We start from the raw sequence: 25,639 nt of genomic DNA, 5'->3' as shown, positions 1-25,639 counted from the left end.
ACCAAGTTGCAACAGCAAGTCTTTTGTATATAGTTAAGCTAGGTAGATTTAAGGCAGTAAAGACTGGCCGTCCCCCATGTAGTGGCCATTAAATTTCCCAGCTCAAAAGTGGTTCTCGGAGCAGTAAGAAGGCAATGATGGCAGTGTCACAGACAGCAGGGGGAATCAAGTATCTCATATATCCCTTCTCTACCCTGCTAACTTAAAGGAGCATCCTAAAGCATGTTTTACCTGTTGGGCAGTAAGGGTAGACCACAGTTATCCCGTAAAGGTGAGATCGCTGTTCTGGGAGATACTCATCAGTAAACTGGCCACTGTCTTTATTTACTGCTACAACACCATCCCTGGTAACAGAAAGGAAGAGTGAATTTAGGGAGAGTCACTAGATTTAAAAAAAAAAAAAAAAGGTCAGCTACAAAAAAGTCAGTTTCAGTAGAGGAAAATTTCTGCCAGCCTTCTCTGTCCAAGGGGTGATGCTAAAGCCACACTGAAGCTTGAGGACCACTGCTCTAAATCCATTGTTCATTCTAACTGCATGTTAGAATCACATGATGATGATCTATCAAATTGGATTTGTAGGCCACGGGCTAAAGGGCTTAGATTTTCAATGTTCCACAGTTCCGCAGTTGAAAACTAGTCTAAATAGTATTTTTTGGTCTGTCAGACAACATGTCCACAAGTGTCAAAGAAAAACCAATTTAAGCACTATATCTAATATAGCTCATGGTATTACTTAAGGGTAGTCACTTATTCTCTGAAGAACATATTTAGATTATTTATCAAAAAGCTTTGCTACCTTTTTTTTTTTTTTTTGAGACGGAGTTTCGCCCTTGTTACCCAGGCTGGAGTGCAATGGCGCGATCTCGGCTCACCACAACCTCCGCCTCCTGGGCTCAGGCAATTCTCCTGCCTCAGCCTCCTGAGTAGCTGGGATTACAGGCACGCGCCACCACGCCCAGCTAATGTTTTGTATTTTTAGTAGAGACAGGGTTTCACCATGTTGACCAGGATGGTCTCAATCTCTCGACCTCGTGATCCACCCACCTCGGCCTCCCAAAGTGCTGGGATTACAGGCGTGAGCCACCGCGCCAGGCGCTATGCTACTTTTAAGCTATATGTGAGCAATACTGTTCAATTTCTGGGTGAGGTAAAAGGATGATTTCAAAAATGTCAAAGGATGGAAGGAAACATTCTTGAAGGATCTTATCTGCCAGTGAGGAGAGGTATTGAAACAAAAGCCTCAGAGCGCTTAATTAGGAAAGTCACTTACTGACTTGTAAAGCAAGTGGCATGTTCTCTGGAATAGTTGGCCTTTTCAGGCCTGACCAGAATGTGTGAGGCTCACCTCCTCCAGTCCGTGTGGTAGAAGTGGTCTGCATAGCTTACAATGCCAAAGGGGTACTTGAGGTTGTTTTGAATGACACGCCGTCCAGTTCCATCAGGTAGTGTGCACTCCAGTTTTTTGGTTCCTTTTAAAACAAACGGAGAAAAGGAGATCATTTCATACTATGGAGTAACAAGCTGCTTTGCCAAAAATGATAGTGACAGACTCCTTCTCTAAGGAAACAAGGGAAGAATGGGAAATAGGATATTTTATTTCCATTGCAGTCATAGGTTAGCAGCAGTAAATTTACCTAGACTATTACTAGGCTCTAGTTTGTTGGATAACATTCCCGTTTTTAGTAGAGATTCAAACTTTCAGTCCTTTTTTGGAAGACAGAATTGCATTTACTGAAATCTGATAAGTTTCTGCCACAGTAGGGTATTAGACATATTTTTATAATTTGTGTTATTTCAGGCCTTAGCTTATAAATTATAACATCTGGGTAAATACTTGCCCTTTGTAAGCAATGTGTTAATGAAAATTCTTACATATTTTAAAAATATTTTCTAGCTAGGAAGAAAAAAGCAACTAAAGTGGTAACATAACTCATACTTCAGTGTAAACGAATCAGTCTTAAAATTTTTACTGTAGCTATTTCAATAGAGCCCCGATTTAAATTTCAAATACTTTTCAGAAATGTAACTTGTTTTACACAACTGGGTTATAAAGGTGACCTATCTGCATTATAGGCCCTTTTATTAGATTACAAATTCTTCAAGAACAGTTTTTATATTCTTTAGTGAAGAACTAGACACACAGCATTTTTTTCAATTGTGCTGATAAACAAAAGCAAACAAATGTGGGTTGCTAATGCCCAGGTCATTACTGAAGGAAGCCACCTTGCTACAGTACTTTTCAAAGAATGTCCTTAGCATTATAACAGATGGTTATAGTGATCCTCTTCCCCACAAGAAGAACAGTTTCTAGTCATTGAAGTTTGTCAGTTCAACAGTGGCTAATATTTAACTGTTAAGAGTATGCCAAGCACTCATGGTCAGGCAAGCAGTACAAACTGATTTAGCCTTCCTTCCACCCAAACCCAAGAAAGTTCATTTTTAAGACTCATTTAAGAACAGTATTTAAAAGTTTACAGACAAAAGAAAGTAGATTATGTGCTGTAATCAATGTGTTTAAACCAAAATATCTAAGTGTTGGGATTTGATTTTATAGTAAAATCTGTTAGTGCTCACACTCCTGTAATAAGGGGCTTTCTATTTGCATTCCATCGGTAGTATTACCTGCATCTGCCCAGCAGAGCAGTTTGGAGAAAGAGTCAAAGGTTAAGGCATTGGGTAATCCAATGTCTGTATTGATCAGAATTCTTCTGTTTTCTCCATCTAAAGATGATGCTTCAATTTTAGGAGCTTCTCTATTCCAGTCTGTCCAGTACAAGTTGCTGTAGATAAAATAACAATCAAGATTATAAAAGAATAGCTATGTAGCCTGTGGTAGGCAGCATCTAAGCAGCCCCCGGTGATCCCCATCTCCTCATATATTACAGCCTTAAGCAATCCTCTTGAGTTTGGGCTGCATTTAGTGTCTTGCTGCTTCTAGTGAAGAGCATATAGCAGAAGTGATGGGCTATCATTGCCAGTAGTAGGTTTCAAACTGGCTTCTGCCTTAGGTGCTCTCTCTTGCTCCCTTTGAGGGAAGCTGGGTGCCCTGTTGCAATCTACCCTATAAAGAGGAACATGTGCCAACGAACTGACGTTTCTGGCCAAAAGCCCTTAAGGACATGAGTCCTGCCTGTGGCCCATTTGAGCATGCTTGGGCTGTATTCCCCCAGCTGAGCCTGGAGAACACTGCAGTTTGGCCATTACCTTATTGCAAGAGACTCCATGCCTGGGGAGCTCAGTTAAAGTACACTTGGATTCCTGACTGACAGAAACTGAGACTAAACATTGTTTTAAGCTGCTAAGGCTTGGGCAATTTCTTACACAGCAGTAGGTAAGTACACACAGCCATATTTCACTTTTACCTGCATCACAAGGTTTTCTGATTATTGTAACTATGTGGAAGAAGTCATTACTAAGTTCCTGTCACAATCCCTGCCTCCCAGATACCCCTGATTCCACTGACCCAAAACCCTCCATTGCTTGAAATCTTGAATTGGATCTTGGGTTTACAATAGAAATACAGCTGTTAGGAATGGCTTTGATAAAAACTATGGAACTTGAAGAGATGTGGACCAGGGATTTGAGAAAGAAACAGTTATTTTCCTCTCCCAAAAATACAATTTGGTACTTGCTGAAGGGGAATCTCAATTGTTCTGTACCTGGCACCCAGAGATGGAAACATTTTAAGTGAAGCACTTTACCTTTTAAATGCCATGTTAAAAATGAAAGATATTCCTAACAGATGCTGACTAGGAAATAATATGGTCCTGTTAAGTGGAAACAGGTTATTATAAGAAAACAAACAGGTTTATAAGTTAGAGCATAAATAATTTTGAAAGCTCTTTCATAAAATGCTATTTTATAAAAGTTGTAGAAGCTTTGAATAAATCCCTTGAGGTACAGAGAACCTCAGTGAGAAGACAGAGACGAAGAAACTATAGATTTCCCCTGTTGTGAATTTCCTCCCTTATGCCCAATAGATGAAGCGGAGAAAAGCTGAAAGCAAAAGCCAAAAAGCAGTTTCCACTTTGCCCTAAGGTGGAGGTGGCCAGAGGGTGAAGCATGTATATCATTGTTTCATCCCTTCTGATCAGTCTCCTCCCCAAAATGATTTAATACCATTGAAAACAGTATGTCCAGAACAAGCTCACACATATTTGGTGTAAATTATTTGGGGAGTGCCAGAGAAAGATTATAAAGGTGAAATCTGTAGAAAGCAAATGAGAAATATCCAGGAAAGCTTGACAACCATTCCGCTAAGCAGTTGAGGGAGATTTAATTACATACATTGAAACCTGGTTCGAGGGGGATTTTCTTTTCGTTAAAAATTTTTAAAGTCCTTTAGCATTGCCTGGATAAGAAACTCCTATCTTCATCTTTAAACTCATGGCTGTGTTGTGGATTTCAGCTTAAAAGTATGCTTTTTCCCCAGACCACGGAGATACGACCTAGGTATCATTGCTCACAAAATGGCAGCTCTCCCCAGTTTTCAGATCAAGCACCCAGAAGGAATGAGGGGCTGGGTACAATGGCTCACAACTATAATCCCAGCACTCTGGGAGGCCAAGGCAGGTGGATCACCCAGGGTCAGGAGTTGGAGACCAGCCTGGCCAACATGGTGAAACCTTGTCTCTACTAAAAATACAAAAATTAGCTGGGCGCGGATGGTGCGTGCGTGGAATCCCAGATACTTGGGAGGCTGAGGCAGGAGAATCGCTTGAACTTGGGAAGCAGAGGTTGCCGTGAGCCGAGATTGTGCCACTGCACTCCAGCCTGGGCGACAAAGTGAGACCTTGTCTTTAAAAAAAAAAAAAAAAAAAAAAAAAAAAGGACCTTCCAAATATCAGAAAGAGAAGCCTAAGCCTATAGAAAGTTTTTAAGAGGGCTATTAATTCCTGTGGCTAAGTCAACTGGAATAGAGAAAGATACACCTTTCCCTGTATGTAGAACCCTAAGCTTGGAAACACCTTGGAGGCTCTGTACTAAGTATTTCAGAGTCAAAAAGCACTTACCTGCAAATTAAAGCTGAAGGTTTGCTTTTACTGATTTGAAGAGCATCTAGGAATTTCATTTGGTAGAAACTCCACTTAAATATGGCAAGAGTTTCTCAAGATACAAAAATTCTCCCTGGTTCTAACAAGTACAGAAACACTGAACAAATACTCTATCAAATTTAATGACCTTAGCAGTTATCACAGATGGAAAATGTTTATCTTAATTTCTGCTATAGTAACATGGAGGCATCTGAACTTTGGTTAATGATACTTGATGGAGGTCAGCCCTACTGTGGGCTTCACCAGTGGTTTATAAATGTGCTGCTGAAGGAGTCCCACTTCACTTCCAGTTAAGTGTCATCTGAGGCCTTGCCTGACCCAGCGTAACCCCTAGTTCTCACCACTATTGCTTATATGCAGTCTTATTTACTCCTAATAGAATATAAGTGCCATGAAAGAACAAACCTTGTCTTTTCCTAGAACAGATCCTGACACCTACTAGATCCTTAGTAAATCTTTGTTACATGAATGCATTTGAGCTTCTGCTCTTGTTCTGGCCTTCCCCACATTGCAATTAAAACCCAGGGGCTTCACAGCAGGATCTACAGGTAAGAGGAGTTTAGGGGAGCCCAGCTAACCCTCGGATTGGATCCACAGCGATGGCGCGGGGATTCACCAGATCTGTATGGAAGAGGACCCTGCGCTCAGAGCCATCCAGCTGGGCCCTCTCTATCTTATCCAGGACACTGTCCGTCCAATACATTGTTCTGCGGATGTGGTCGATGGCAAGTCCTTCGGGGCTTATCAGACCTGGAAGTAAAGCAAAGTCAGGACTGGAGTGTTTGCACGGCATGGAGGACCAACCTGAAGCAGAAAGATGTGTTTTAACAGCTGGTAGGGGAGAGGGGGGACAGGGAAACAAGGCCCAGGTGTCTCAAGAACCAGGGTAATAGAGAAACAGGTACTTCTGTTACGTATTCTACCTCTCGCTTCTGGACTAACAGACCTACTAACTTGACACCAGGTGTCCACAGTGCCAGAGGAAGGCTGAACAGACTTAAGGCCACACCCTGAATTCTGACCATGAATCCTTTTCTTTTGAAAAGTGCTTACAGTAGGAATCACCTATTTCTTTCATTATGTATGAAGATGTTTGCTTAAAGGGGGGCTGGTCTTAATACAGCTCAATAAAATGACTTGCCTAGAACTTAACCTCCCCTAGTGAAGAAAAATCAAGGGGAAACCAGTGTAAAATAGACAAGTGACTTCATAGAATCAAATAAAATGCAGACTCTGCTGAGTTAAGCTGCTGACCTGAATTCACAATCGTCTCAGGTTCTGCTCCCAGTTCCAGACTGACACGGCTGATTGTCCGTCCAGTAACATCTGTCCAGTACACCATCCTCTCCCGGCAGTCGTAATCAATTCCCACAATGATGGAGCCCTTTGCACCAAATCACAGAATTAGAATAATGAGGTTACATTCGCCTTTGTTCACAGTCGGCCGCCTTGCTCATGCACAGCTGCAGTAAGCAACCCTGCACTGTGATCCTGCAGGCAGCACAGCAGAGTGGCTGCACACGTGGGCACTCGGGTCACACCCCAGCTCAGCCACTTATTAGCTATGTGGCTTTGGGCATTTTACCTCTCTATGCCTTGGTCTCATTTGCAAAATGAGGCCAATAGTGTACCTGCTTCATATGGTTGCTACAAAAATTAATATAAATGCTTACTGTATACCAGTCAGTAATTCATAATAGCACCTATTGAAGGGCTTACTGCACTGGTACAGTAAGCCCTTATGACTGATGGTTAAGAAGAAAAAATCAGCCCCTTCAGTAATTAGAGTGCCTTAAGCAAAATAAATTGTTTGTTAGCATTCTACTGGGTAAAAACTGAATCCTTTCCCAACCAATATCATCAGCACTTTTCAAAGAGCCTTAATAAAATTCGCCACTAAATGCCAACAAAATCTACTCTCCCTCTGTGAATGTGAAGAGATCTTTCCTCTACCTGAAGTGCAGTCACTTCAACTGCTGCCCCTGACTTGGTTACATTCTGCATTAAAGTATAGCCAAGTACAGTGACTCATGCATGTAATCCCTGTCCTTTGGGAGGCCAAGGCAGAAGGGTTGCTTGAGCCCAGGGGTTTGAGACTGAGCAACATAGTGAGACCCTGTCTGGAAAAAAAGAAAAATTAACTGGGCATGGTGGCATGCACCTGTAGTCCCAGCTACTCAGGAGGCTAAGGTGGAAAGATCACTTGAGCCCACGTGGTCCAGGCTGCAGCAAGCTGAGATGGTGCCATTGCACTCCAGCCTGGGCAACAGAGCTACACCTGTCTAAGAAGAAAAAAGTCTAATTATTATGTTAAGGAACTAGGGAGTGGTGGTCCTCCAACCTCTGGCTAGTGAAGTCTCTCCTCCTCCCTTATTGCTAAATAACTGACAGTCTTTAAAAAAGAAAACAATTGCTGAGTCTGTTATTTTTCCTCAACTCCATGCAGAACTTGCTTCATTTAGTTTCCAATCCAGGCTCCTGCTCTAAGAAACCCAGCAGATGTGCAAAGCCAACATTCAGCGGTCATCTGGCTGCCCCTGAGGTCACACCAGTTCCTGCCTTGCCTAACAGAGTCTCGAGGGGCTTGGCTTCACTTACCCCCCCTGGGAGAGTAGTCAGCACAAGAAAGATTATGCAAAGCAGGATTTGGCTCCTGTGGAAAAACAGGCAGCTTATGTGGGGGGACCTAAGGTCAACTACACTTTTATTTGAAAATTAAAATTAAAATGTCATTTGTCCCAGGCAAGAGTACACATTTAAATGAGCTTCCATTAACCTGGGGCATAATGGGATTCATAAACCCATGTCATAATCTCAAGGTTAGAGAAAAAGTCCTAGTTTAAGTAAATTTCTTTAAAGTATGCACATAACCCATGTTCCATTTCTGTCACTTCCACTGCCACTACCATCACCACCCTGTCCCCGGCAGGGGCATGTTCAGAAAGGCACTCAAGCCATATGACTTGAATAAAAGAGGGTTAGCTTCAAGTGATGACAACTTCTTAGTCTCTACCTCTTCCAGAGGTTTTACAAACAATGTGCGAGTCCTTGGGGGAGGTGACAGGAGCCCTTGAATCTTAAAAGGGACACATCTCTTCTTAAACACTGGCTTCTAAGCTTTTCTGGAACCACATTAAGTAGTGCACTAACAGAAGTAAATACAAACATGAACACCATACTATTTCTACGGATAAGCAAGTGCCTGCACCGTCAAGTTTTACAATGAAGATGATCTCCCACTGTCGATGCCGTTGTAGAGCGCCACCTTCATGTTTCCCCATTTTCGAAAAGAAAATCCTCTCCCCAAAATGGGGTGCTTTGCATTAGGGAGGCTGCTGACTCAGGAAGCATCAAGCATCCCCTGGGGAAGGCTCTGTCCGCTCCTCTCCCAGGGTCACACACTCCCAAGTTTTCATTTTTGGAGTCAGGGAAGGTTAGGAAAGAAGTGGGTCAAAGTGGCAGAACCCAAGCGAGAGGCTGCAATAGTGAGGCAGTCATTAACTGACTTCCACTTGGGAGACCCCAGCAAATCGCAGAGACCACACCTTGTGGCTGGGCTAGTCCCCCTGTCACTTTGACTTCCAGGATTTCTATGGAGACATTGTGAGGTGAGAGAACCCTGGTGACTTAGGGTAACAGTCTGTCCATTTTCCCTTGGATCACCATGCAGCCTCCATATCCCGACAACTCGAAAGTTCCCTTTCCATACAACTGAAACCACGTGAAGCAACGAGAGAGCACAGCCTTGGTCAGTGACAGGTAACTCCCAGCAACAAAGATCCCTGGTTCTGTGGTGCTGGCTTCGGGCCCATTCCGATGGGCTGCAGCCCAGAAACCGTCCAGGACTTCCCTGCACCAGGGCCTCTGAAGTGGCTTCCACTGGGAAAGACACGTAGCTCCACTCCCTGCCCCCCACCCCCCGCGCGCGCACACACACCCACACACACACACAGGGGAAATCCACTTTACATGCAGAGACAGCAGGGTCTTGGCTGCATCTTTCTGAAGCCTCGTGCCATTGAGGGGTAAGTGGCCGATCTTCTGGCCCTGGGTATAGAGCAGGAAGGTGCCCACGGATGGAGGGGTCACATCTGGCCGGGGTGTGGGCCGGACTGTGGGTGGAGCGACGGTAGGTATACCTGTGGGATGGAGGGTGGAGAGGAGGAAGGGAACAAGGGCAGGCAGGGAGACAGGAAGAAAAGTTACTTTCCCAAATGCCAGAGCCTCCAAAATATCAAAAGTTCTTCACCCTACCCAGATGTGCTCCAGATGTTCTTCAAAAGAAATTCTGATTTCTAGGGTTTTTATTAAAGGATCAGTTACGTAAATCTGCCATTTACTAGGGAAGAAGACAGCAAAACACTTCCCTACTTCCCTCAGAACAAAGCAGAACAGGTTTTTTTGGGTTTTTTTTTTGTTTGTTTTTTGTTTTTTTCAAGAGAGGGGAAAAAAAAACAAAACAGAGCTAGTATTGTGTCAGCTTCTTTTTAGGACTCCAGAGTGACACGTGTCCCCTGTCACCCTGGGCTGGGGAGGAGGAGTAACTGCTGAACGAGTTCCAGATGTTCCAATTATGGAAACTGCCAGTGACAAAAACCAGACACCAAACGCAAATTGGGATCTTGCGTGGACCAGATTATAAATCAACATAGCACATAGTGACTTCTTTAATTAGACCTGGTGACCCCCCATGTCCCCCCACTTCACCACAGCTGGCAGCATCCCTAGCAAAGGCCTCAGATGCAGCTGAGGGGAGCGGGGGCCGGCCTGGTGCTTACACGCAGGGGTGATGCCTGGCTGGGAGCGCGTCCCCTGCACCTCTCTGCCGTCTTTGTCCACACACCAGCAGAAGTCACTCTTTCCATGGCACTGCAAGGGGACGAAGTGGCCCAGGTCATCACACTGGGGCACGTACTGGTCGTCCCGGGGGCTGCCACCATAGTGCTCCAGCAGGTTTTCCCTCCATCGCTCACAGACGGTCGGGGGCCTCTGGGTGGGCTCTGAGCAGAAGGGGAAGAGGGAAGAAGAAAAGCCTTTGATTGTGAGCCAAGGACAGAATGCAAAATGCAGCTCGAGACCCCACACGCCTGGCCTCCTGGCCTTCCTTTTCCTACCCTCCAGGTCTCGGCCAAGCCCGTGGACACCCAACTTGGGAAGCAAATGTGTTCTAAGAAGTTCTCTATCATGGGAATCAGAGATCATCTGATGCTTCTTTTTTGCCAGGAGGGTCTGTTATCAAGGCCCAGCCACATCAAGAAAGAACAAAGAGAAGATCAGCAGTGCAGCTGCCTCAGCCTGGGAAGGGGCATAATCTCCCTCTGGCCGGGAGAGACCCACAAGGCCCCTCCTGCCTGCACCTTGGGTGCCTCTGCTGACTGAGCACTTATGCGGGTGATCCTTGGGGACTCAGGGGTCCCGGTGATGCTTAAAGCCAATTTTTATTCTTTCCCCACTTGCTTCCAGTTCCAGGACCTGGTGGGGAGAGGGCCATCTTGAGACTGGACAATGTGTGTCTTAGAAAGTATTTGGAAAGCCCAGCTCTGCCACGGCACCCCTCTGTATCTACCCATTGGAAAACTATAGAGTAAAGGTAACACCGAGTGGAATTCCTAGTGAGGGACAGCAGAGGTGGTGGCAAACAGCTTCAAAGTGGTTCTTACACAGCTCCGTTTCCAGAAGTGCTTTAGCCACCCTGTGCCTGCGATTATCTCAAAGCTGAATCTTCCCGCAGGCTCTAGCTTCCTGCCATGCTGCCTTTCGCCCTCTTTCTCCGGCATCCTCTCCTCTTGTCCCCTGCCTCACAGCTCTCTCCAGGCTAAAGTCCCGCTGGCTTCGGTCGCAAAGCAGTTCCCTCCCAGGCTGCTTCCACAGGGCTATTGAGGCTTAGTCCAAAACACGGGTGGTTTGGGGAAGGCTCTGGCTGCAGCAGGTTATTGAGATAACTTGTACATTCATGACAGGACTACCTAAAGGAACGTCAGCAAGAGGAGGTGCTTCTCCTTCCTTTCTAATTCCTGCAGCTTAAAGCCTGTGGTCTGCAGAATCACAAAGCCAATAACCCTACTTGCCGCCACCACTTAGATGTGTAACAGAAATGAGAAACTAACAAACTGAGCCCGTGCCTTCACCATCAAACCAGCTCTTCCCCTAGTCTTTCCTATATGAGTAAATGGCACCTCCATTTTTCCACTGCCCAGACCTGATTACCCTTGACCCTCTTTTCTCTCACCATTGACATCTGATACATCGAAAACTCTTTTTAACTGTGCCTTCAGAATCCACTCAGAATATCTTTACTTCTCACCACTCTACCCCCTCACCCTGGTCAAAGCCTCATTCTCTCCCTGGGATTTCTTTAACGGCCTTCCCACTGGTTTTCCTGCTTCCACCCTTCTCTGTCCTCTCTCTCTCCAAAACCAGTGTCAACTCAATTAGCAGCAGCCAGAATGGCCCATTTAGAACACAGAGGCATTTCCTGTCACTCCGCTCAAAACCCTCCAATGACTCCAAAGAACAAAGCCGGGAACCTTATGATTGGGCTCTAGCACCTGCAATCCCTCTGGGAACATGGAAGACTGTAAATGAAGTCAGAGCTCAAATCCAACTAGCTTGACTGCATGACTCACTAGAGTTCGGGGAAGCCAATGCCATTTAGTTGTCTCTGTAGCTCGTGACCCATGGAAGGCAAAGCTCTTCTTAAGACCCCGTGAAGAAGGTAAGACTGACTTCTTCACCCAAATGGGTCTCAAGGAACACAGAGAGGGAAATGCTACTTCCTCAAACATGGCAGGGTTCCCTGGAGAAGTTCCCAGCTCCACCCCTGCTCCACATTCTGAACTCCAAGGATCCATTTTTGCTTTAAGGGACCACACTGTGCTGTGTGTCTGCATTCCACACAAAGAGACGTGCCTAACTGCTGGGAGATGGGTGTCTCTAATCACTCACACAGGGGCATCCCTTTCATTTGTTACTATTTGCAGCTACTTTTCAACCCAACCGCAGATTTCTTTCCCTTCCACTTCTGGTTGGCAGGGGTCTAAGTATTTTGAAATCCTGGGCACAGAGCATCCTCACCCTCCCTCAAGCTGACCCCATCACACAGATGACACCAGTCAGAGACAGCAGCCAGGGCCAAACCAGCACCGAGAGAGGAGTGTGGGCAGGCTGAGTCTCTTGGTTCCCCTTTAAATCACTGTCCTTAACACACGCTTATCTAATACATTTAAGCAAATTCTAAACCATTCCCCAAAGGCACCCCCCAACCATCTGATTTCTTCAAATCCCAGATGGAGTAAGAACCAAGACATTTCAAAGAGAAGGCATGAGGGAAATAGAATTTCTTTGAACTTTTTTGCATGTTTAAAATCTCTTCCTAAAAATAGAAACAAAGAGGGACTATGGAACAAGCCATTACCATTTTTACCTACGTGGATCTGGGAACCACTAAGTCCTGGTCATAACAATTAACGTTATTAAAAGGGAAGAAACCTATTGGTAATTCTCCAGTTCTTCTTACTCTCACACATTAAAAGCCAAGAGTAGTATTTATGGAACCCTTCCTGATAGTAAAAATGGATCTTTGGATATTAAGCTGTAAAGGAATCGTTATGGCTAAAATGGTATCAAGACAATCTGCTCTTCATTAAATAAAGTTCTTCTGTAATAACTAAGGAAAATAATTTTACCTATCCCTGAATAATTCAACAAGGAACAGAAAGTTGCCTTATCTGCCTGCTGTCGGAATCGACTGTGAACACTGGATCACCACGCCCCACCCAGATGGTAGCAGACATGTTCTCACATTGAATGGGCTAACACAAACCAGAAGCCTGTGCCTCTTCAGAGATGGTGGGCTAGACAAGAGAGGGCTGAGACTGTCAGGTTACAGAAAACTAGCTGGATCCACTGGCAGGTATCATTTTTCTTATTTTTCCTACTGATATTAACAGCCTTCATACCATTTCCTATAATTCAGAAGGCAGAAGTAAGTGAGATAGTTACAGAGGAAGGCAGTTTTCCTTCTGGACAAAACACCAGTCTGGCCAGATCTTCTAACTGTCAGATCTCTCTAAGCTGCCATAACAGATCTAGGGTAATGGCCTCAGTTGACGTACATATGCAATCTCAACTTCTGATTTGTACTGGACAAGGTCTAAGAGGCCACTGTGTAGCAGATTGTATGTGTCATGTATGCGTATCTCTATGTCCTTATGACACAAACATGCATATACGTACGCACTATTATTCAAGTCTTCCCAGGAGGAAAGAGGCTATGAAGGATGGTGATTGGTCCCGTGCTTGTGTGCTCCACCCACCATCAGTGCCATTCTGCTCCTTGAGCCCCAGGCCCAAGCTCACCTGGTGGTGGTCCACAGTGAGGCGGGGTGGAGCCAGGTGGAGTTTGGGTACCAGGAACTTCATGACCATCATGGTCCACACACCAGCAGAAGCCAGTGCTGCCATGACACTGTAGAGGCAGGAAGTTGCCCCGCTCGTCGCACTGCGGGATGTGGAGCCGGGCCCCAGCGTAGGCATACTGGGCCTGGGCATGGCGCTGCTGCTGCTCACAGGGTGTCAGGCCTGGGGCGGAGTCTCCCAGGATCAAGGCAGAGGAAGACACAAAAGAGAGAAAGAAGGCAATGCAACCCATCCACTTCACCAGCCAACAGCATGGCATGGAAACAGTAGGAAGATGCTGGGATTTTGGAGCCTGAGATTCTGATTTTATACCTTGCCACTGTTTACCTTGTTTCTCCCCAGTTCTTCCAGTTCATCCCATAGGTCCCTATCTGGCTCTAAGTGTAAAGCAGCCCAGCGCCTCTGTTAGCCCTATTGTCATCTGGGGAAAATAAGGGACAGCCATGGCATTCGCTCCAACATCCCAGAGTCGCTCTCATGACTCTGGAGAAAACAAGCCAAAGCCCGTTCATCCCCCAAGGCCCAGAGGTTAAGTCTGAGAAGCTGCAGGCTAATGGCAGCCACGAGACTGCGCCAAGCTGGCCAAGCTCCTCTAACACAGTCACCATGGGCTTACTCCTGGCTACCAGAGCATATGGCTCCTGTTTAATAAGCTTCAACTCAATAGTTCATCCAAAGTGCACTCATCAAGATCAAGCAGATCACTAGGGCAGTTAACCAACTAGAGCTGCTGTGAGGGGGAGTGATGGGTGGGTCATCTTCTGCATGCCTCCAGGAATGTTACAAATCAGTGAACTATCAGTAAACCAGGCAGCAGCAGGTAACCAAGGGAAAAAAAAAAATCCAAAGCCTGAAAAATCCCCCAACTAAGGCTTCAGACCAGACTAAATCAAGAGTGGGCAGTCATAGAGAAATACCCTTGAAGGAGCTAAGAGATTCATGTGTCTCATCTGGTCCTCCTAACTCTTACCAGGTAGGCACTGAAATCCATCCCCATGATATCCAGGTTGACAACGGCAGGAGAAGGAACCAGGAGTATTGTAGCAGGTAGCTGCAGGGTGACATCTGTTTTCTGAGCATTCATCTACATCTGCAGAGGTCAGAAACAGGAAGAGAGGAAGGAAAGAACAACCATGAATGACTTCACTCACACAGTCTGTGCTAATGCATAGGCTCTGTACGCGTGGATCAACATCCAGGGAGGTGTCAGCTTCAGAAGACCTTTGAGCCTGGGCAGAAAAATGCTGACACCTAAAGGTAAGCTTAATAGGAAAAAAAAAAAAATCAAGGAACATGTGAGTTAACACGTTAGACTAAACACGTTCAGTGTAGAAATCAAATGGGTAGTCACTCACAGGAAAAAAAACACACACACACATCCTAGAGCATGTTTCATGGACAGTGAATTCCAGGAAGTTGTTACCTTTGAACTAACCTTTAGACTGTAAGTCATAAACTTCCTTTCAGCGATGCTGCAATACAGACAAACATATGCAACAATGGTTTTTGTTCCTTCTTTCGTTGTTGGCACCAACTCCCTGTAACATTCATCTACAGATGCAAAGGAGCCAGGTGAGGCCCCAAATACTTTTCAGCTGACCAGCACATTCTGTCTTGCCTAATCAGGGTCTTACTATCTGGAACCATCCCCTACCCTCCATTAACCAGGTATTTTCTTTACTTTCCACTTTTAGAAGAAATATAAGAAAAAAAATACTATCTACGGTTTTGAAACAATACAGAAAAAATGAAAATCCTCATTTGCCAGGCCTGTCAGTACAAACAATTTAGGCCCCGACATTTTCCACAGAGCACGATGAGGATTAGTTTTCACCATCCTATTTCTCAAAACTACAAAATTCCTGACATTTCAAACAAAAGCCAATTTATATTCCTTTTATTTAATGAAATCCACATATACTGACAATAGCAAGTCACCCCCAGCCCCCACAGAAAATAAACTCCAAGAATTTAATAGTTAAAACTAACACCCAAGGGATGAGATAAGCTATCTTAAGAGACGGGAAATCTTTCAGAGTCAAAGGAGGATAAACAGAGGGTACAGGTCTGATGAAGGCTTGGCTGAAAATAAAACGAAGCAGTAGTTCCATCCATAATAATTACCAAAACTTTCTTTAAAATGTGTGAATAGAAAAATAAAAAAACAAAACGTGGGATGGTGTGATCAGCGGTTTACCTAGAAAATGAGACTGCTGCCTCAGTATGATACGGCCCACGGCAGAGACACATCAGCCTGGGAAGGCAGAGACTTGAAGTCCTAAATTTGATGTGAATGGGTTGGGAACAGGGCTAGCTTCTCACCCAGCCACCCATGACCCACATGGAAACTCCTCTAGAGTTACTTGCACCACCCTTTGTCCTGAGCACACTGTCACCAAGTCATCCTCTAATAACTAATGTGCTTTCTCCAGTACCACCAAATACACACACTGGACATTAAGCGTCAGGTGTTCTGTTCACTGGAGAGGAATCTCTTACATTATAATCAGAAAATAAGCATTCTGCTCATCCTCCGTCTCTGGGGAGTTTAGTCAGCATATATCAGTTCCGTGGAGTCCAAAAAAAAAATTCTGAATACTCAATGCAACCTAGAGAGGCTCCACCCGGGTGAGTGGCTGGCTTCCCTGGGTATCATCATTTCACCTACAAAGTCAAGAAAGGGGTATCAATTCGACCACAAGGGTAGAAACAAACTAGGTGTTCTGGTTGACTCCTCGGTTACCCAAAAATCAACCAATGCTGTCATAATAATCCTTGAGCTTGGCTCTGCCTCTTCAAATGGACACCTCAAATGCCCAGCTGGGTAAAACTGGTGATCATCCAATACCTTGGATCTGGAAGAGGATATAAAACTAGCTATAAAACCAAAGCTGTAAAAATTAACATCCAGCCACATGCAGGAAATTAAATCTATTCACAATACACATGCTAAAAGTACTTCTAAAGGTAACAGGAACCCCAAGCAATGACAGGAAGCAGGAATTCCTGAGACACAGGGCCTATTTCTGGAGCCCATAGAGCAGTTTCTCATTGTTAGTTTTGAACTAAAGAGAGAGGGGATTCCCCAGAACTACCAAATAAATCACTGATGTGCTCAGAACCTACGACCTAGGAATTCTGACTAAATCTGAAAGGCCAGCCTTCCTCCCTACAGACGCTTTTGGCATCATCAAAGACACTAAAGTTTTGGGTAGCCAGAAACTATTATAAATCACCAACAAAGAGAAGAAAGTCCCCAGAGAGACTGAAGATATCACAAGTGAGAAATTCCTGCCCCAAAGATTAAGGCTCCCTGAATCACAGTCCTGACTCTTCCTTGGAGGGCCTCATACCATGATAGAGACTAGAGTCCAGCCAGCCACTCCAGGGCCTGAGCATGCACAGGACATGAGATGTCAAGCGAGAAAACAGGGAAAGACGTTCAGCCCCCTGGCAAGGGAGGAACTTTCTTTATTGCACCATTGGAGAAGGAGGCCACTGCTTATGCTTAGTAATTACTAGCAGGGGTGTGTAGGGATCGCTATAAAGACAGAAACATTCAAGAAGTAGTAGGGCCCCTTTATCACTCAGGTAACAAAAGGTAGCTTAATCTCAGTGCCATCCTCCACTCTATCATCCATTAAGCTGGTAAAGAGCCTGTTTGGAAAATGTGTTATAAACCCTTCCTTTTGAGTTCATGCTTTTGTGCTTCAACAACCTTCTTACTGCCCCAATACTGAGCAAAACCAGCAGGAACTGCTTGAAGACAAACCTAACCACTGGCCTCGAGTTCCCCAGTCTCCCACCACTGCCCACTTGCCTTTGAGCCCAGTGAAATCTCCTGGTATCAATTAACCTCAAACCCAACCCATATCACAATAAAAGGCTTTAGCCCACAGGCCCCACTCTCTCTCTACTCCATCATCTGTTCTGTTCAGCACCCTGCTGATTGCACCCCTGCGTGGCATGTGGTGACCCCACTCCAGACCTGTGAGTGTAATAAACTATTTCCTTTCAAGCTTCATCCTTGTCTCCTCCTGTAACCACACTGACTTTACCATACCATACCCTACATCTACCTACGTTCTTGGAACAGGACACCTGGCCAGGCACATAATGGAGAGTATACTTTCATTATTTAAAAAAAAAAAAAAAAAAAAAAAAAAAAGAGGGAGAGAGAAGCTAGGCCAGGCATGGTGGCTCATGCCTATAATCCCAGCACTTTGGGAGGCTGAGGTGGGTGGATCAGTTGAGTTCCGGAGTTTGAGACCAGCCTGGCAAACATGATGAAACCCCATCTCTACAAAAAATACCAAAATTAGCTGGGCATGGTAGTATGCACCTGTAGTCCCAGCTACTTGGGGGGCTGAGGTGGTAGGATCACTTGAGTCTGGAAGGTCAAGGCTACAGTGAACTGTAATCACACTCTTGCCCTCCAGCCTGGGTGTTAAGTAAGATCCTGCCTCAAAAAGCAAAAACAAAAGCACAGAAAACCCCAGAAAGAATAATGTCAGTGTGTTTACCCTCAAGCCCCTCCTGGGTAATGACTCTGGGTAATGGGCCATCTGTAACCCAGCTTCCTCCACTCACACTTGCTCCTCCTGGGAAGGTCCTAACTCAAGACAATCTGCTTTTGCACCTGGACGAGTCACAACAATCCAAAAGGACAAACATGCCTGAGAAATATCCAGCTCACACCAACACACGTTTGAAATCACTCCAGACTGAGGGAAGTTGGAGAGGATTTAATTCTACTTGGATAAAAGCCTCCTGGCTGGTGACTCAGACCAGACTGAGAACCCAAATCCAAGTATGGCCCTCTCCAGGGAGCCAGGTTTTTAACAAACTGTGGCTGAAGAAAAACCCACACACCCCCTTATTGTTAGTTTGATGGAGGAAAAAAATGTGTGCTTTAACAATGCGTATTTCCCACTAAATAGAGTCTCTAAATATTTTTTGGTCACTGAGACATATGTACACTTTGGAATGCCTTTAAGTATGCACACATACACATATTTCTGTATATATTCAAGTTACTTTCATGATTAACCTAGCCTAATTTATGCATGGGTCTTTAAGAAAATGACCATTCATTCTCTACTACCCCATAATATCAAAGTTTAGAAGGCAACCACATGGTGAGTGGCTGTGGGAGGCAGCCTCTAGCCTCTAAGATGACCCCCAACAATTCCTACCTAGTGATATTCAGGGTCTTGTGTAATCCCACCCCTTTAGTGACATGCTTTTAATCAATACAATAAAGCAACATTGAAGGGATGTCATTTTCGTGATTATGACTTCCATCTTTCTAGCAGACTTTCTCTGGCATTAATAAAGTAAGCCATTATGTTGGAGAGGCCCAAGTGACAAGAAACTAAAGGCAGCCACAACCAGCAAGGAACTGAGGCTTTCAGTCCAATGGTCCTCAAAGAACTGAAGCTTGCCCATAACCATGAGTGGATCTTTCCCCAGTTAAGCCTTCACATGAGACCACAGACCCACCAGACACTGACTGCAGCCTTGTGAGAGATCCTAAAGGATCCAGCTGAGCCATTCCCAGGTCCCTGGCCACTGATATTAAATGCCTATTATTTGAAACTGTTACATTTTAGGGTAATTTATTATATAGCAATACACAACCAACACACTAGGGAAGCACCTGATGGGTTTGGCATATTTTTAGTTTGTAGGCTTTAGAGAGAATCCTAAAAGTAAAGAATCAGAGATAAAATAGGGACAATTGAAAATGACAAAAGTAGAGAAGGCAATAAAAACAAAAGAATGACAATACTTAAAAATTCCCAATATGGAAAAATAGCCAATTTCAGAGCCCTAACGTGACCTTAGAAGGTAATCAAAGTCTTGCAGGACAAGCAGAAGAAAAAAAGAGGGAGAGAATAACCATTCTAGAAGCGATCAAACTGGGCAGCATCTAATGTAATATTCTTAATAACACTCATCACATCTAGGCTGAAATTAATTTCAACTTCCTTGCTTTAAACCAGAGGATTAAGGAACTAAATATTTTAAAAGCACCATCTCTGCTGACCTGAGAAGCCAGATTTTAAAATAAATTCTACAGACAAGATTTTTCTCAAGAAAGTCTCATTTCTTAGAGCTGGTACAAGGGTTAAACCAAACCAAATGATATGTATCACAAGAACAGAAAAGCAGCATTCCCACTTTGGCACCTCCCCCTGAATTCCACACCTGTAGAGAGTATCTTTAAAGAGTGCATCTATTACAGATATATTCAATGTTTTCTCACCGGTATATCTATTACAGATGGAGCTCCTGGCAGGTTAAGTGGGACAAACATCTGTGAATTACAAATCTATCTCATTCTAATTGGGAAATACTCTTTCTCTAGAGCTAGGGGTGTTTATTCAAGAGGTCCATAGTCTTCTTACGTTACTGGGCCTAATACCAAGACACACAGGAATCCCAACTGAGGGTTACCATCTGTATTAGTCAATTTCCTGTTGTTTATAACAGTGTAACTGAAACTGAGTAATTTCTAAAGGAAAGGAATTTATTTCTTACAGTTCTAGAGGCTGAGAAGTCTAAGGTCAAGGGGCCAAATCTGGTGAGGGCCTTCCTGCTGGTGGAGACTCTCAGTAGAAGCCTGAGGTGGTGCAGGACATCACATGATGAGGAGGCTGAGTGTGCTTAGATGCTATTTTAGGTAGGTTTCTCTTCTTATAAAGCCTCTAGTTCCCGTCCCATGATAACCCGCTAATCCATCAATAGGGGCAGAGCTCTCATGATCCAATCACCCCCCCTTTTTTGGATCCATTTTTAGGTCTGTAGTATTTTTTGGAGAAATAGAACGTGGTGTATTTGTTACAGAAGGAGCTCTTTAGCCAGTCAAGTAGGACATGTGTCGGTGAATTATGAATCCATCTCTTCTAATTAGAGAAATACTTTAGGCTCTATCTAAAGAACTAGAGGTGTTTGCTAGAGAGGTTTATCATCTTGTTAGATGATTGGGCCAGAAATCCTGAGGTGAGCATCCTTCCATTTAAAGGCCCAATCTCTCAATACTGCCATATTGGAATGTAAGTTTCAACATGAGTTTTGGAGAAGACTCAAGCCATACCCTCAACTTTCAATAACACCACCAAAGATATCTGTTTAGGAAAAAAAAAAAAAAAAGGCAGGGGGGTGGCTTTGGATCAGTTCAGCATAGATTGCATTCTCAAGAAAACCATGCAGCAGAGCTTCTGTACCGCACACGTGGAAAGAGTAAGAATGAGGCTCAGACACCACCGTGTAGCCTGCCCCAACCAGAGAGAAGTGGAAGGCTAAGCTGCCATCACAGTGGCCTCTGTTCTGTCAGTGACACACGGCCTCAGCCTGCTGTCCACTCAGCCCATCCTGAGGAAACCAAAGGGAAAAAGGAACGGAAGAGGGATGAAAACCAAACATCTGGCAAGGAGGAGGAAGGCTCGCGCTATTTGGATCTGGTATAAAGCTCCCAGGAATTGCAAAGCTACTCCTTAGCAAATCAGCTCAGTGGGCCTGGGCGGATGGTGGCAGATGCAGACAGCAATACCAGGAGCAGGGGAAAGCCTGCCTTTCAGGTTCATGTTCCCCAGCAGGCCCTTTCCCATTACAAATACTTTTCCCACCATTCTCTCATCCCCAGTGTGTCATTTTACCATGACTGTATATGTGACTCACATGAAACTGAGTTTCAGTCTGATCACACAGCACAGGGTATGTTTGGAAAACCTTTTGTGGTTTAAGTAGATTTATTGAATGACTTCCATTTTAAAGAACTCCTAATCCTAGTTTCATGGACATTTATACTCAAGAGTTATGTCTATCCTTTAAATAACAATCTCACACATTTCTAAGTTAAATCGCAATAGCCAGACTTGCAATTGGTTTGGTGCTTTTAAAAAATACTGCATTAAGTCTTAAAGATAGAATTCTGGGAGAAAAGTTTTGATATGTGTCTTTTTATGTGTGTGCAGTTCTCTATTTTGAAAGAGAAGAAAAATTAGTAAGAATTATAAATGTGTTTAGAAATGGCTTAAAATATCACTTAAAGCAGAAGAGCACAAACCTTAAGTGTTGACTTCAGCCATTAACCAAAGAGACTGAAAGACAGAGACTGCCTAACAGGAAGGTATGCAACTTTCCCTAAATTCTTCCAGCCTACCCTGGCTCTAAGGAGCCAAGGTTAGAAGCTCCCAACTGCTCCAGGAATGCCTCCACCAAGGACTCCATATATGGTCGCCAATGTAGTCCAGAGGAAATCACCCTTGGCTCCCCTTTCTAACTCAAAGGACGCTTTTTTCTCACTCTTTTGGCAAGTGCAAGGCTGTTAGAGTAAAAGGAAGTCCTTTGTCCTTCCTAGGAGAGTTCCATCAATGAGGGGATGTGCCTCCAAGGCGATTTTCCAGTCGTCGAGGCTGACCCGCAGTTACTCACCAGTGCACTGGTGCCCATCGCCAGCATAACCAGGCAGGCAGGCACAGCTGAACACGCCGCCTCCGTGGTGAACACACCGCGCCTGCCCAGCAGGAGCACAGGTATGACTGCCGTCCTCACAGGGGTTGGAAGGTGGGGTGATCACTGAAAAGAGAAGGCGGCAAGGGTGTCCAAGGGTTTAGGCATGCAGGCTCCTCATGGCATGATCCACAGAAAAACAGCAACAGACCAAGGAATGCAGGTTTTCAGACCCCACCCCAGGGTCAATGATTCAGTATCTGGATTTTAACAAGATTCCTAGATGGTTCATATGTTATTAAAGTTCACAAGTACTGGTATGAATTTGTGGTTAAAATATTAAGCATAAAAATCAGTCATCCAAGCAGTCCTCAAAGTTTATAACACTCCAGAGCAATTGCTACACACACACACACACACACACACACACACACACACACACAGTTTCTCCTATCACTTCTACCCTCCTCATCCCACTGGATTAAAGAGTGTATTTTCTTTACTCTCATCCAGCTTTATCAATGGGATGCATTGGGATAGTTCTTTTGATCCATTTTTAGGTCCGCAGTATTTTTTGGAGAGATAGAAGGGGTGTATTTGTTAGAGGAGCAGCTCTTTAGCCGGTCAAGTAGGTAGGACATGTGTCGGTGAATTATGAATCTATCTCTTCTAATTAGAGAAATACTTTAGGCTCTATCTAAAGAACTAGAGGTGTTTGCTAGAGAGGTTTATCATCTTGTTACATGATTGGGCCAGAAATCCAGAGATGAGCATCCTTCAGTAACTCAACACCAAAAGTATCTGTTTAGGGAAAAACAATGAAAATAAACAGGGCTGACTTAAGCCATAGCTTTGAGTTCTTTCTTTCTTTTTGACACAGAGTCTCACTCTCCTACCTAAGCTGGAGTGCACTGGCAAACTCTCAGCTCTCTGCAATGTCTGCCTCCCATGCTCAAACAATCCTCCTGTCTCAGCCTCTTGAGTAGCTGGGATAACAGGTGCATGCCACCAGGCCTGGCTAAGGTTTGTATTTTTTGTAGAGACAAGGTTTTGCACATTGCCCAAGCTGGTGTTGAACTTCCGAACTCAAGGGATTTACCTGCCTCAACCTTCCAAAGTGCTGGGATTACAGGCATGAGCCACCACATCCACCCAGCTTTGGGTTATTTTGACATAAACTTTGTTCTCAAGAAAACCGTATAGCAGAGCTTCTGAATGACAGAAGTCAAAACGCTGGTAGACTAAAGAGTAAGATTAAAAAGCACCATTTTGGTGCACACAAGAAAATGATTTTGGAACTCACAGATGCAAGTATACCGGTCATCTGCAAACTCATAACCACTCCGGCACTCACACCTGTAGCTTCCAGGCAAGTTGATACATACAGAGTTGGGGCCGCAGCGATGAAAGCCAGTTGCACATTCATTTTCATCTAAGACAAAATGAGAACAGAAAGATTCTGCTTAACTCAAGGGTCCCAGAAGTGGAGGGTCTAAAAATTCAATGTTTTCTTATGAGTATGATGCTTCAATGCGACAAATGGGCAGCAGACATAGAATTTTTAAAAATCAGATATAAATGCATGTTGTAGACCATCAGATATAGTAAAAATTCATGCCATTCAAGTGAAAGCCACAGGAAGACAATTTTAAAATGAATATTCTAAGAATTCTTTAAGTGTTTTAAAAATAATGGATACTTGGAAGAAAACCAACAATTTTTTTTAATATAAAAAACTTCTACCATGCCTTTTTGGGATATAACAAGTAAAAGAAACACAATGTCTGTCTAAAACTTAAAACCAGAAAATGTGCTTTTTAGTAAGTCTAAGAACTTTTTTTCCCCCCAAGATGGAGTTTCACTCTTGTTGCCCACACTAGAGTGCAGTGCTGCAATCTTGGCTCACCACAACCTCTGCCTCCTGGGTTCAAGCAATTCTCCTGCCTCAGCCTCTCGAGTAGCTGGGATTACAGGCATGCACCACCACGCCTGGGTAATTTTTTATTTTTAGTAGAGATGGGGTTTCTCCAGGTTGGTCAGGCTGGTCTCGAACTCCTGACTTCAGGTGATCCACCTGCCTCGGCCTCCCAAAGTGCTGGGATTACAGGCGTGAGCCACCACACCTGGCCAGAACTACTTATTACAGGCTCAAACTTATAAAACTTAAAATATCCAGGAATTGCAACACATGTTTTCTTTTCACAGCCCGAGTGCAAAATACTCCACTCCAAACCATCTTCTCAAACCTAAACAACTATACTTTAATTTTTAAGTAATTATATTCAGATTAACAGCTGCTAAAATCATTGGTTGGTCAGGCTGGTCTCGAACTCCTGACTTTGCGACTGTAAAGGTGACAGGTACTTGTCTGCTACAAACATAATGCTGGAGAAGGCAAAGGAAGAGCAGGGGCTACGTGAAGGAGACACAAGAACATGACTCTTACCCACACAGCTACGTCCATCTCCCTGGTACCCAGACGCGCACTCGCAGGTGTAATCTACACCTGTTCCCGGATGGCATCGTGCTGTTGTGTCACACGTGTGGCTCCCGTCATAGCAAGGATTCACTGGAGAGGGGTCTGCATCTTCTGTGTGAGTAGAGGGGAAATAAAAGCACAATATGGCTATTGGTAAGAGAACGACACAGAAGAAGAGTCCTCAGAACTGACTGCATGTCCGTTTTCTGGCACACCTGGAGACCTTACTAAATCATCCCTGACCGAAGCTATGGTGGACTGTCTGCATCTCAGTTTTAAACTCCAGACCGACTTCCTATTGCCTACCCTACAGACAGCTAGTATCTTCTGTTGCCTTCAGTAGGTTTGCGTCCAGGGAATGAAAACATCCAACACGTCTATTTAAAAATGCTTTTGCTCTTCCTGTGATTCTTGGGATAATTCTGTGTGGTGAGCTATTGTCCCCATTATGAGTAATTTTCACAGGCAAGGAAATTGAAAGAGACATGGGAAAAATTGCCCAAGCTCACTAAGTCAGGAAGTGGTACAGCAAGGACTCAAACTCCAAATTTCTGGTTCTAAATCTATCTGTCTCTTACTAAAATTCACAATTTTTTACGGGTAAATCTAATTAATTTTTTAAAAATCTTGCTTCTGAATGATTCCTAAGACTAAACGGGAATGACTTTCCCAGTATTTACTCTTCAGGAGTAGCCTTGCCAAGGATCCATCACTAGGTAGGGATCACTGAACAAATGAAACCTTCCCTAGAGAAGTCTATTTTGGCTGAGCACGGTGGCTCATGCCTGTTATCCCAGCACTTCGGCAGACCAAGGCAAGAGGATTGCTTGAGCCCAGGGCTTCAAGACCAGCCTGCGCAATATGGCAAGACCTTATCTCTACTTTAAAAAAAAAATGCCAAGCATGGTGGGCCATGCTTATAGTCCCAGCTACTCCAGAGAGTGAGGCGGGAGGATGACTTGAGCCCAGGAGCTTAAGCTTGCAGTGAGCCATGATCATGCCACTGCACTCCAGCCTAGGTGACAGCAAGACTGTGTCTTAAAAATCTTTATTTCTACATACAACATAATAGTTCATGCTCACTGAGCATTTATGTGTGAGGCACTATTCTAAACAGAGAGGAGGATGCCCGATTACATTCTCCTAACTACATGGTGAGTAAATTATCATCATCTCCACTTTTGCTGCATCACAGAGAGGCCAAATAACCTGCCCAGGGATACACAGTCAG

At 44.3% G+C, this 25,639-nt stretch overlaps 1 protein-coding gene across 1 annotated transcript in view; it reads right to left on the bottom strand.

Annotated features, from left to right (window-relative positions):
* Positions 1-25,639, bottom strand: part of NID2 (nidogen 2) — a 67,909-nt gene that overhangs the window by 5,264 nt on the left and 37,006 nt on the right. Inside the window, exons 9-20 of the mRNA XM_010341079.3 lie at positions 24,376-24,519; positions 23,233-23,361; positions 21,912-22,055; positions 14,443-14,562; positions 13,413-13,646; positions 9,833-10,054; positions 9,024-9,193; positions 6,309-6,438; positions 5,633-5,804; positions 2,623-2,780; positions 1,346-1,469; positions 232-344 (exon numbers count right to left, since the gene is read on the bottom strand). Of these exons, the coding sequence (XP_010339381.3) occupies positions 232-344; positions 1,346-1,469; positions 2,623-2,780; positions 5,633-5,804; positions 6,309-6,438; positions 9,024-9,193; positions 9,833-10,054; positions 13,413-13,646; positions 14,443-14,562; positions 21,912-22,055; positions 23,233-23,361; positions 24,376-24,519 (1,860 nt within the window). The remainder of the gene's footprint in view (positions 1-231; positions 345-1,345; positions 1,470-2,622; positions 2,781-5,632; positions 5,805-6,308; positions 6,439-9,023; positions 9,194-9,832; positions 10,055-13,412; positions 13,647-14,442; positions 14,563-21,911; positions 22,056-23,232; positions 23,362-24,375; positions 24,520-25,639) is intronic.

Source organism: Saimiri boliviensis, chromosome 2 (genome assembly GCF_048565385.1).
Source record: "Saimiri boliviensis isolate mSaiBol1 chromosome 2, mSaiBol1.pri, whole genome shotgun sequence".
Lineage (NCBI taxonomy): Eukaryota > Metazoa > Chordata > Mammalia > Primates > Cebidae > Saimiri > Saimiri boliviensis.
This window is presented reverse-complemented; position numbering and strand designations above follow the sequence as displayed.